Source organism: Excalfactoria chinensis, chromosome 1 (genome assembly GCF_039878825.1).
Source record: "Excalfactoria chinensis isolate bCotChi1 chromosome 1, bCotChi1.hap2, whole genome shotgun sequence".
In the NCBI taxonomy this organism is placed as follows: Eukaryota; Metazoa; Chordata; class Aves; order Galliformes; family Phasianidae; genus Excalfactoria; species Excalfactoria chinensis.
The window spans coordinates 11,223,259-11,237,111 of NC_092825.1; the positions used below are offsets into that span (position 1 = coordinate 11,223,259).

The window sequence follows — 13,853 nt, forward strand, 5'->3', positions numbered from 1 at the left end:
ATCAGAGAAGAACCAAGTAATAACTGAAAGACCCAGAAAATGCTGAGGCTACAAGAACTGCTGCTCAACACTTCTCAATTTGTGAGGGTGACAGAGCACTGGAACAGGCTGCCCAGGGAGGTGGTGGAGTCTCCTTCTCTGGAGATATTCAAGACCCGCCTGGACGCCTACCTGTGCGACGTGGTGTAGGGAGCCTGCTTTGGCAGGGGGTTGGACTTGATGATCTCTAGAGGTCCCTTCCAACCCTACAATTCTGTGATTCTGTGATTTCTTTCCCTCAGTCCTCCCTCACAGCTCTCAGTTACAGAGGATCAAAACCGCCCTCAGCCTTGCCAGGTTAACCAGCACTGTCTGAATCAAATAGAAAGGCTGGGATGGGGGCATATTATCAAATATTTACCATGTCATTTAATAAAAGTGTTTGTTGTTTATTTTTTTAATAACTTGATTTATCAGTATTTATCTGAAATCTTTCTAAACTTCTAAGCACTCAATTGCTTCCTTTCTTTTCCATTAGAGAGAGAAAAAAAAACACCTATTTTGTTAACATAAATTATAGCAGTAGAAAGACATTCGTAAACATAGATTTCCTCTAGAGGGAGTATCTGCACCAGGAGCTGAACCTCAAAAATCACAATTTACATTGAAACAAACCAACAAAAACATTAAACTTCAGAAAAACATGGAATACAAGCAAGTACTAAAGCAAGTTTGAAACGCAGAGAGCAGAAATCCAAATTGCCATCTCTGTTGGTTTGGGGGTGGATTTTCTTGGTTGGTTATTTTTTTTGTTTGTTTTGGTTTTTTTTGGAGGGGGATATCAATAAATCCATCAGTTTCAGATATGAGTGAACAAGCCCATCTTTTGAGATTCTTTTTCTCAGCTATCACTAATGTCATCTCCTGTATTAAATTCCTTAGCACTGATGTAAGCAGTGCCAGCATACACTGCATATTTAACAAGAAAAATCTTCCACAGCAAGCAGCATGCAGCTTAGAGAAAAGCCTTGTAATACAAACAAATCTGGCACTGTCTGACATTTAAATGTTTTCTTATCACATGAAGACTACGTGATCATTAGCTATTAAGTATGGACAATGGATTCCATCCAATTAAGCCAAGGCAGGCTGCAGCTGAAGTGCTGCCCAATGAACACTAACATTTTCAGAAATTACTGCTCAGATATTTCTACAGAATAGCATTAAAAAAGGAAAATAAATTATTAGACTTTAAGGTAAAAATAAAATGAAAAATTATCTAAAGACAATACAGACATTACCAACGTATAAAAGTGACATTCCATAAAGTATACACACATCAGATATCACTTATGTTATCTTGCTGTGTGGTTTCACATACATACACATGCACACAAACAAAAATATTCCCTCAGATATACATATGAATCTACCACAGGAAACTTAAATCATTGAGTACTTGTCCTGAACTAGAATCCTAACACAAAAATATTCTGCAGGCTATTACAGTACATTGTCATATCCTCCACATCTGACAAATTAATTACCGAGTAGCAGAAATTCAATTTTCCTTGTTTTAATACTACCAAATCACTTTGGCTCTGTTGCTTCCATTTAATAGAGAGTTCTTTCTCCCAGGTCTCCTGAGCACATGACAAAGCTGATAAGACTGAAGATGTATGTGCTGTAGAAGTCAAAAATCGGCAGATCAGACCAACCTGATGAAATGGGTCATCTCTATATTCTTTCTTCACACAGGGATTCATTTGAGGACTTTCTACATCTGTCTCACTAGTACAGGAAGAATGACACTCTGCACAGTGTAGGAGGTCCTCCCACACGTCTTCAGTTTCTGATTCTGGCCTTGCACTCTCAGAATCCTGCCTGGAGCTTGAACACCGAGAACTGCAGCTCGTACCTGATTTAGGTGTATCCTGAAATTAAAATATTCATTGGAATTAATGCTGTTTTCACAGTCTATTTCCTAACAGAATAGTTATTAAGTTCAAATGTAGTAAGTCCAAGAGCATAATATTTTTAAGTTCCACTCATTACCTTTCAAATCAGAAAGTATTATAAGCTTACTGCACAGCTAGACATTACACATACAAGTAATAGTTCGTGGTCCTCGATTTATGGGGGATGGATTACGCAATGAAGACTCAATTCATACACATTAAGAGGAAGTAATTGTTTCACAGATTTTTAAAATTCATTAATTTTTAGAGCAATTATCAACCCTGTCTCCAACTTTTGATTTAATTAGTGATAAATTAAGTCCCCTAAAACACATTACAGCTTCATTATTTTAGTGAAAATATCAAAGAAACAAGGCAGGCTTAAAGGCATATACAATGACCTGCAATTAGCATAGAAAAGTACAGTGAGAAAAGCCTAATTCACTAAGTATTTTAAACTGATTTGCCATTTTGTCTCTCTATCCCATGTTGTTTGATTTGAACTACTTTACCAAGTTATTAACATGCCTGTCCCCTCCCCAACCTGTTAAGTATAGCTTTTAAATAAACTCACAAAAGGATAGATCACAGCAAGACTAAGGAATTTAGGGGACACCAACTTCTGCTCTAGCTTCATCCTTCACAATGTGTGAGCTGCTTTGAAGACAGGCATAAAGCAGGTGTAGAGAGAAAGAATAACTGAGAGTATCCATACTCAGTACTAGGTAGATATGTGATCTACACACTCATGTATAAAAACTAATTAAAGAAAGCGCAGTTGAGAAGCAAGCATGCCTCATTATTATTATTAAATTTTGCCCACTACTTACATAATGACATAGAAAAAATTACACTTGGGAGATATAAATACCGCAATGCATACACATAATACAAGGTAATGTTTTCTTCAGAACAAGAATGCAGACCCCTAAGATCCTTTCAATGGTTAGCAGAATCAATTTCCTGCAAGACAGGACTTAAAAGCAGAACCACCCTACTCATCACCATCATCTGGCAATTTCCATTCCTTCTTAGAGCAAAATGCATTTCTTTCTACTACAGTTTATCTCAAGATCATGCCCAATTTTCTTCACTGAAAAACACAATCAAGGAATACCACAGCAGACCTATTAACTTAACATGACTTGTAATGCATTACCAGCTGAAGGAGAGTTACTTGTTCTTCCTGGAAACCTCATTTCATTTATTTTATGCAAGCAATTTTGTAAAGAAATAGATAGAAAAAGACTGAGAGATGATAGAACACCAATACCAAATATCTGAAACATTTATTCTTTATAGAACATGGTCAGTACAGGGTGCTGAGTATTGAACTGAATGAAGCAAGCAGATTAAAAAGCTGTACCTCAAACAATGACTGACAAGTAAACCGGAGAACTGGACAGAAGCTGAAAGCACATCCACTGTCTCATTTACATATATATATATAAATACATTTTTTTTTTTATACAAAGAAATCTTTCAGTTTTCAAAGCTACGTTTCATTTCCTGTGTAATCATGTTGAGGGAGGAGAGCTGCTAACCACTCAGAAAAGCTTCCTCTTTCATGGCATCAATCACAGAGATATGGGGGATAAGTGTGAAGTATTACTATGCACAGAGTAAATTCATGTGTTTTCAGTTTCTGAAGGAATCTACGCACAGTCCTCCCTAGACAACATTTTAGGATTATACAGCTCTGAGACACCTTTTGGAAAAGAAAATACATTTAAGATGGAAAAAAAAAATTATCTGCTATCACATCTGTCCAGCTGCACAAGCATGCAGTCATGAGACATGTTCTGCAATACGAAACATTACCAAGAATCAATCACCCTACTCAGAAAGCCTAAACTAAACATACATGGGACATCAAACAGTTAAAAATGAATTAGCCTTCTACAGCTTTCAATCTGAATCTGTGTTGAACAAATGACAGAAAATTAATGTTTTTATGCAAAGCACAAACCTCAAGACTTTGCAATTATTATCAGAGGAAAGCAGCATTATTTGAACCCTACTAAGAAAGCATCACTTATATCAAGCAGCAGGCTTGCTCATGATGATCTGCCTATTAGAACTGGCTACAAGCATGCTGACAGAACCAAAATTACTCTGCACATTCTTTTCTTATAGCCCTAGTGGAAAAAACAGAAGGGCAAGTACAGTTGTTAAAAAGACAAAACACTGCAGAAACCTCAAAGTTGTGTTTCTCTGTTAAGTTGCACACCATCAGCAGAAAGAGCGGAAATCCTCTAAAATTAAAAGAATTAAAAAAAAAAAAAAGCCTTCCTCCACTTCTGTCTTTCAATGTCTGAACCCTTAACATTGAAGGCTCTACAAATGTGGAATTAGTGCATTCCTCCTCTTGGCTCTGGTGTCAATTCATCTCTTAGAATTTCAGGAATGTGTGTTTTTATTGCAATACAACCCTAGTGATTTTGCTGAGATTTCATGACAATATTTTAATGACTTTCAACAAACATGAAGGAATGAAAAAAACGATCAGACTACTTCACAAGAAGGTTGGTGAATCTAAAATACAAAGTATATGGAGAAAAGCAGCAGCGCTGGTATGATCCAAATGTTACTATTGCCAACTATTGCTGTTTCTCTAACAAATCAAGTTTCCAAAGGAGATAGCTGCTGTCAAAATATAGTAATAGAGTTATCTGATGCAAGATGGATAGGAAATATATCAAAGGATCTTTACAACAAATTAAAAAATTGGATAAAGCTCAAATCAACTGAATAAAAACCTCAAAGTTAAAACTCTTGTTACACAAAAAGGAATCCCTCTCCCTCACTCGCATGGCTTCAAATTAACATAATCCTAAAATACAGCACAGGAGGAAAAAAAAAAAAATCAATACTCAACAAGAAACCAAGAGCTTTGATCAATTTACAGAAAAGAGGCAACTGAAGAATAGATACCTCCAAAGGATAGTGCTTCTTATAATGGTGAGATTTTCTGTTCCGAAGAGCGCCATCACTAGAAGTGCGTTCTACATTGCGGCGTAAGGAGTATCCGGTTTCAGGCCCTTCCTCACTAGAAACTTCATCTGATAAATTTGTCACAGTCCTGTGAGTCTCCTAGCGCAAGAAGTAGAGTATTAGTAAGACTTACAGTCATACTCACCAATTCTAAACTATTAAAATCAGATTTCTTTCTGCAACAGTACGTATGCCCTGTTAAAATAGATATTGCATTTCCAATTGTAAAAAGTGGCGCAGCAGATATTGCAAAATAAAACTGTAGTATCAAAATAAACATTCCTCAGAAAATGTTCATATTTAGCTCATGAATGCTGGCATTCACATTTTAAAGGCTTAAATGCAAGATATCCAAAAGGTCTGAAAAAGTAAATTTGCGATTGCAGAGTCACGCTTAATTATCAACACATGTGGTACAAAGTCAGCATTTACCTCTTCTTCCAACTACAAAATGCTACAAGATTTGTTTGTGAAAGCAAGACACAGATAATAAATTTATCGCACTCTATTCCCCTGATTTTAAACTGAAGTGAAACCAGGCCTGCAGCAACAGGAAGAAGAGAGTGCAGTAAAAGACTGCTCAGTTGTCAAAAACTTCCCGTATACTCTCATTAATTATGACATCACTGCATAGAACCCTGTAAAATTTCCTTCAGAGATGTCCTTCCATCGGTGAAATAACAGATGATCCCTTTACCTGATTCAGGCACCAATTTTTCTTCTATAATGAGTTCTGGCTTCTGAGATGCTTCAGTGTCAACTCATGTCACTTTCTTAACAGATGAGGGGCACAGAGAAGGAGGGACACACAGAATACAGTCTGTGGTGGCTTATCTACAATCTTTCAAGGTGGCAAAAAAATGTATATACTGTCCTTTGGAATTAAGGATAAGTCTATTCTAGCCTCTGACAACTTCTCTTTAATGCAGATATGTATGCAACATTATGTTAAACATGTAGGAAATTCATCATTAAAACCATTAAAAAAAAAAAAAAAAGCAAAACTGCATTTGCTGAATTCCATCAAGAATGCAAAATGCTCAGAATTAACAAAGACAACTGAATCACAGTAAGTGAATCACAGTTCCTGATCAGACCAAAACACTGAGTTACTGCCCTGAGATGAACTTCATCACATCCATTCTGACTTAATCATATGGACATTTAAGGAGGTTGTTAAATAAGTTGGCTATGAAACTCCACCACAGAAAGCCTTTCTTTTATAAAGATATACATTTGTATACTTCCAGCAGAATAACCTTTCCCTTTGATATTATCATGATGAAAAACAACCTTGCAATGATTGATCGATGATTATATATACTACTGAGCCAAAGTCAAGTAAGAGAGCTGTAATGGCAGTCATTAGAAGGCAAATGGTAATCGGAGTCAGGAAAAAATACATTGGAAATCTATTCTGTAGAACTGCAAGATGAAAATAGAATATCCAGGAGATAAAAAAAATTCAGAATGAAAAATTCTCCTTTCTTTCATATCCATTTATTCATCTCATCCTTATTTCTCACTTCAGGAACTTATGTCTATTTTACTGAGAGGAAAATTGTCCTTTCCTCCTCTTTGGCGGGGACAAACCAAATAAAGATGATTCCTGATTCCTATGTAAATGCTCAGAATAAACTCAAAATTACAAATTGTCAGTAATACAAAATTGGTTCCATAGGACAGGCCTATGTACACCAAGAACATCAAAGAGGCAATAAAGGGTTGTGTTGTTCAGCTGGACTGAAAAAAAGATACAAGTGATAGCATACAAAATCGTGTACTTTATTACTGAAAAGAATGTTTAGATGTCAGCCAGTAAGGGCCCTCTGACAAGAAAAAGGAAAGGCTACAAATAAAAGAATGACATCAGAAGACTCAACCTGATTTTGACCACAGCACTCTAAGTTTAATTTCATTTAAAATACTTTTAAGGATAAGGTAAACAAGAATATATCAGCAGCATCACACAAATAAAGCTTGCACGTCACCCGACATACATTCAATCCTGCTCTGAAAGCAACATGACAACCTTACCTTGTGATGACTGGGAGTGCAGAAGGTCTCTCTCACTGTTGCGGTGCTCCAGCCTGACTCTTCTGGCTTAATCACCTCACAGAGACGCTCCTGGGCCTGTGCACATTCTTCACTGCTTTTACCTGTCTTTTTCCCATCAAGGGACACGTAGCCATTATCAGTCTCAGTGGATTTATCTATTGAGTTTTTTGCTTTCTTAGATCTATATTTGAAACAAATGTAAGCATTAATAAGTTGCTGATTCTCTTTGTTTTTCCAGACTAAATCCTGTTCACCCTTCTCAACCCATGTTTTAGTTGTATTAAGATGAACACAAACAAACAAAAAGATATTAACAGTTGATGCAATGTTTGTAAGCTGATTTTCAGTCTTCTAACCAATACTCACTATTCTTTCCTATAAACATTACAAAAGAAACAGTGTCAGAAAGAGAATTATATTATTAGCTGAAGAGAGAAAAGGAACCCAATGTTTAGCAACTAAATCGTCACAGTATCTTTGGCAACAGAAGAACCAGAAGCCCCAAATGTAAATGAGGATTGTTTGTTTTATTCTTAGAAAAAAAAAAAAAAGAAAAAAAAAGTTAAAATGTTATTAACTCAAAGCAAATGTGCCATTCATTTCTTATAGCTGTGAGCATGCTCCATTAGTACTTTCTAAATGTTTTTCTTTAAAATCACTCTACATATTGACAAGTCTGCTAACCAGACCATGATTTACCCTTTTCCATATATGCAGTAACACCCCACTGACATAATTCAACTGTATCTAACAAAGACAGTAATTAAGCTTGTTTTTAAATAGCAAACCTATCAATTATGCTTAAGTATTATTATTATGAGAAGTCTAATACCAGTCTATCACCTTCCATAACACTGTCTAAAATTCAATGCCACTATCTAATCAGTAGATGTAGTAGCAAGAACATCTAATGCCACAAAAAAAACCTTTCAAAAGCAGGTGTTTGGATGATTACATCTCCAAATTAGAAAGTATTGCTGATGAAAGAATGAAAATGGAATAGCAGCTTTCTGCCTCACTGCCAGAGACCACTTTAAAGCAGAGTTTCACTTTGGCTTCTGTATCTCAAAATAAATAACAAGGAAAATCTTTATCAAGAAAGCAAAAAAATCTTGTGTGTTTACTAGTAGATTACCAGAACACTTCAGGGGAAAACAAGAGGGGGGCTTGAGGAAAGTTGCAGCATTATAAATGAAGTTTCCAGATTTTATAGTTTATGAAATAAAAGAGCCGCAGAACCACTAAACACAGAGTTGATACAACTACCAAAAATCTCATCTGTTCTTCTTTTGCTCCTGTAGGGGAACATGCATTGGCTTTCTCTTTCAAGAAGCCCTGTGAGAACCTGGGCAAATTAAATTCCACTCTAATGTGTACATATGGGATAGCTGACTTACATCATTACTAAGATAAGGTACTCCACATACACAGTGGAGACCCACGAGCTAAAGAAGAATATTCAAAAAGGAGCGGTTAATCTCTAAGACCACAGACAAAAAGGCAGTTACTGAGACTTCTCATCCTCCTTTATCTTTAGTCTTATTCCACCTTCCCTCACACATAACTGGAAAAAAACTAAAGGGCAGTTTTTTATTATTAAAAATAAAATAAAATAAAGTAAAATAAGGCAACTGCTGCTCCACTTCCCTCATAGAAAGCTATAGAGCTTTCCGTATCTAGTTCCAAAATTCTTTATTGATTTTATTCCTAAATAAGTGAGTGGTATAACATCAGCTGAAATATTTCTGGCTGTCTTTATATATTTGCATGGGTCAGATTTTATTATAAGCTTATAAAGAAGAGACAGGAAGATACTTTATCATGGGCTTTGTGGAGCAGATTGCAAGCCTCTTCCTGTCTGCAGACCAACAATGTGCTAGCTTGCATGCAAACACAGGTTTCATTTTCTATATCCGTATAGACAACCATTTAAGACACTACAGAGGCTCTGGGCAATCAGCTCAAACTACCATCAAACAACTCTCCCCCTCATCTAACCTGCAAAACTTTTTAGAAGATAAAGATTTCCAAAACTGGGGTAAGGACAAATTCCTGGCACTGGGGTCTCACAAGAACATCTTCAGCAACATCACAATCTCAAGCCAGTTCACCCATGCTCTCCATGTTGCCTTCCTGCTTCCACATTCCCAGTCCCACTTTGCAAATAAAACTATTTGCATGACTTTGGGTAAAAAAATAAATTACATGATGAAACTGATGTGAGAAGAAAAAAAAAGTTATTTTTCATCTGGACAAACTGCCATTGTTCATTCTCAGATATACAAGCCAGGCCCCTCTGCAGCTGAAAAGCAACTAAAGGCTGCTCATAGCATTCTCAGTCACCCCAAGGAAGTGCAAAAGGCAAGGAAGAAAGTGAGCCTTCCAACAACCCTCAACAGTCCAACAACACTGACTGAAAAATCAGTATCTTCACTGAGTAGATAATGTTCAAAAGTTTATAAGATTACACTCCAAATGTACCAGAAAGAAATACATACAGACAGATTCATTTAGATGTGGGTGTTACACGAAAGAACAGCTGTGATGTCTATTACTATTGCTCATAGTCTGATAAAACCAGCTTAAACTACAGACAGAAAGACCAAATTAACTTCTGTAGCATTTTCAGATATTTTTAAAACCTCCCCAGATTTTTATTCCCACAATGTAACGTAACACGAGATAAGCTTTACCAGAGGTTAAGAGCACGAATCACAAATACAACAGACACATTAGTGTTGCGATATTTAAGATGCAGCATGCAAAACAAAACAATGTAGTAACTTGCAGTATCCCTTTTCTTAATTTTGTACCAATTTACAAGTATGTATTCAACTTTACTAATAAATGCTGATTAATAAAGAGCAGTCTGAAATATAACAAGCTTAAACGCTTCTTCTAGTCATTAGAAAATGCATCTTCTCAGCTCATTGATAGATTAAATGCTGTGCTGAGTCCTGAAGGTTTTCCCTTCAGAAAAAAGGTGTCATTTGATAACAGCAATGGAGATCCGCATGCATCCTCTCCAACTAATTGGCAAGTAATGCAATCAACTAAAATGTAAGAGTTTATCATTGGATTAAAATTGAGAAACCAAGCAAGTTCATTCCTGATAACCCACAAAGAGCAGACCTTCAATTGTCATTAAATCAGGCAAAGTTACTCTACATTTCTACAGTTATTTCATCAGCAGTTTCAGAAGTCAAAAAGGAAGAGATTAATGCACGTTCAAACACTGAGCTGAGTTTACTATTAAGTTTTTGTCTATTTATTTTCTGTTCTTATCTAATCAGCAGATTAATGTTTACTTCTCTGGAAAAGGGATAGTGCATATCTCACACATATGTAGCCTTGAATAAATACAAACCCTGATAAAAAGAAAGCGGCATGCCAGATATCTCTGAAGACAGCGCCAATACTGTAAGAGGTGCTTGTACCGTAGCTCTGCACTGTTCCCTCCTGTGTGTTATCTGTGGTACTAGAGCCATCTCCTTCCCTATGTACTTCCAAATGTGCTGCTTTCCTTAATTTCCTTCATCAGAAGAGATTAAAATTGGAAGGTAGCTTTATAAGTGCAATCTACTACTTCTATAACGTGTTCAGCAGTTTTAAGCATGCAAAAACAAGCAAAATTTCATGACATGTTGCTAAAGGCTTATCGTGTTGATTTAACAAACTCAATTTACAAAAACTAAGTATAACAGATATTCATGATCTTAACACTTAAATACAAGATATATTTCATCTCAGAGGCCAAGACCTGCAAAATTCCACTATTGCAGGTTTTCCCACTGCAATGGGACAATTCACCGTAGCAAACCATATTCACTGAAGTGCTGGAAGACTTAAAGGTCTATGCTTCCAGTACCTTCTTTAACATGTTTCTCACAAATCATTGGTCAGTACTGCACAGAGTTCTAAAGCAAAACTTGCAGTAATATGTCACTCCATCAGTATTCAGTCACAAGCTCTTTTGAGGCAAATACATTAGATTTAATGTATTAAAAAAAAAAAAAAACAAAAAAAACCAAAAACAGTGCACAAATTAGTAAATGCACAGATGTTAGAGCAGTAACTAAGCACCCATTTTACAGTTTCAGATAAAAACAGCCTCAATTTCTCACCTCTTGTGAAGCAGAGACTGTAAATCCCTACAATTTTATGCATGTTCTTCAGAATAGTTTGACAAATCTAAATGATAAGTACTTTAACAGAGACAATACCTTCTTCTTTTAACCCCTGTGCTGGGAGGAGGCTTAGGGGTTCGTGTTGAAACAATCTGACAGTGTACAGTTCCAAGTAGCAACATGAGCCATATTGGCCCAATTACTTCAGTCAGAGGTATATTATGTGGGCTCTGGGCTGTACAGAATAACACTACAGCAGCAACTGGAAAAGAAGGAAGACAAAGTTGAGTTCAATATTTGAAATGTCTGGGATGGCAAACTTATTATATGACTTTTCTTAAAATGAGAAACAGTCACATGCTGTTCTTTACCTGCATTTTAAACCAAGCTTGAAATTCAGAGCATGGAATGACAAATACAGTAAAATGAAAGACAGTAATCAGGATTTGAATATTTGACTTATCTTCACATTCATGCCTTCTTTCACATTTGTGATATCAGAAATATTGTTCAAAAGAGGGCAGCAGAATGAAGGGTGGAGGAGAAGGCATTTGCAAAGCTAAATATGACAGGACACAAATATATATTAAGTGACAATTCCGTAGGAAAAAAATAAATAAATAAAAAAATCAAGCAACAAATGCAACACCTCAATCAGCCCAGATAAATTTAGACTTGTATCACTTGAAACCAATGCAGCACAAACCAACAAGTCAGGTGAGCATAGGAGACATCAAACCAGGAGCTGTTTGCCCTGACAGGCTGTATTCTTCCATTCTGGAGATGCTCGACACCATGCTGGACATGGCCCTGAGCAGCACATGGCAGCTAATGCTGCTCTGAGCAGAGGTTGGGCTTTTGCTTCCCCCTCATAGAATCATAAAGGTTGGAAAAGACCCCTGGAATCATCAAGTCCAACCATCAATCCATCATTACTTGTTACGCTTATAACCCTATAACCTGCTTCTCATTCACAGCCAACACCCACAGAGCTCTTCCCACTCTTGTTAGAATAGCCCAGTCACTACTACAACTTAGAAAAGCTTTTTACAAGCTCCAGGTCAGTCTGAACACAATCAACAGCATGAGGCAGACAGAAAATATTTTTCTTTGCTGACTGTATATTCTCATCACTGTCTGGACTGAAGTGCTGAGTTCTGTAACAACAGAGCGTGCAACATCCAAACACCTAAAATATATCACGTGAAGGCAGACCTAATAGAGCAGATATCTGGACACCATGTTTTCCACTAAAAAGAGATAGGGATGTTTAGTGTTTTTTTAATTGCTTTGTGTTGTTAGCTTAATAATGATAATCTTTAGCAAGGTAACCATACCTAGAAACAGAATGAATGCATAAAACATTGGAATTATTTTTTATTGTAGCAATCTCTAATTTTTTATTGTAGCAATCTCATCATCTTAAAAACTAAATATGGAAGGCTCCATCATTTCATCACCTGTTTTTATGTTGTTGTTTTTTAACAAGCCTTTACTTGTTATGCTTTATGTATGAGGTAGAAGACTCATTGGGTTTGTTGGCTTTTTTTCTTAACTACGAGCTACTTAAGGTTATTTTGTACGAAGTTCCTCAGAAAGACAGCATGAACCAATCAGAAAACAGTAACTGAGGAAAAGGTACAGTAACAACACCTCTTTCTAAATGAGGCCATCTAAGTTTCTCAAACACACCGTTAGATTCATACGCTATAAAGTGTAAACAAATAGCTGGCTTTGATTCTTACTATACAGTTTGTGTAAGCATACTGATCTGAATACAAGAAGCTCCACAGATCCATTTCAGGTGATTTGCAGGACTAAGTATCCACAAGATAATCTCAAACTTCACTACAGGTTCCAGAAAGCATGACTCTATAGACTGCACATCCCCCACCATGAAGTTTACACAGAGATTTGACAAAATATTAACAACCTCCCAGTCCTTTCAGTAGCACAGGAAGGAAATACACAAACTTACGCACAACACGCCAACATACCGTGGTTCGGACCACCATAGAACTGCTTCTACCAACAGCTTGGTCTTCAAACAGAATTTCTCCTACCAGTTTCAATTATTTCTTTACTTATTTATTAAATCCAGACTGGTATTTTCCTAAATGAAAGTGCCGTGTTTTGTGAAACAAACAAATGGAATGATTTCATGTAGAACCAAAAAGCTGTATTGAGGCAGGTACTATATTTCAAAGACCAAAGCAATGATTTTTCAGTATTGAAAACTCTGAAATAGTTGTATCACCAAGAATTTTAAAAATGCATACCAACATATGTATGTATCTCACCACAATAAGTTTATAACTGCTATGAATACTCACATTCCTTGTTTCATACTAAAATATACAGTGTGAGGTACATCCTAATTATACAGAAACATTTTAAAAGTGAAAATGAGGTAAAGGTATAGCCTAAATGGATATGGAGTCAGAAGGAAAAAAGTTTGACTTCAACCTTAACTTACCAGCCCGTTCAGTGACCTTGAACAGAAACATTTCTTTGCAGTTCTCATATCACATAGCTTCCTAATCATAATTTATTATAAAGTAAACAAAGGAAAATAAAATCTGGAGTTTTAATCTGCAGTCAGGGAAAAAAACATTTCCTATGCTGTTACTAGTTAGCATAGTATACTCAGAGGCTAACACATGCAATAATAATTCTTAAGCACCTACCTTAGAATTTGGGATAGGGAAAACTTTTGACAGCTTAAACAAATGTCTGT

The 13,853-nt window shown here is 36.3% G+C and overlaps 1 protein-coding gene across 2 annotated transcripts in view; it reads right to left on the reverse strand.

Moving 5' to 3' along the window:
- PHTF2 (putative homeodomain transcription factor 2) overlaps positions 1-13,853 on the reverse strand; it is a 60,326-nt gene that overhangs the window by 13,821 nt on the left and 32,652 nt on the right. For both annotated transcript variants that reach the window (XM_072335267.1, XM_072335275.1), the window contains 5 exons: positions 11,213-11,378; positions 10,357-10,521; positions 6,969-7,170; positions 4,872-5,030; positions 1,698-1,913 (listed from right to left, as the gene is read on the reverse strand). In XM_072335267.1, the coding sequence (XP_072191368.1) occupies positions 1,698-1,913; positions 4,872-5,030; positions 6,969-7,170; positions 10,357-10,521; positions 11,213-11,378 (908 nt within the window). The remainder of the gene's footprint in view (positions 1-1,697; positions 1,914-4,871; positions 5,031-6,968; positions 7,171-10,356; positions 10,522-11,212; positions 11,379-13,853) is intronic.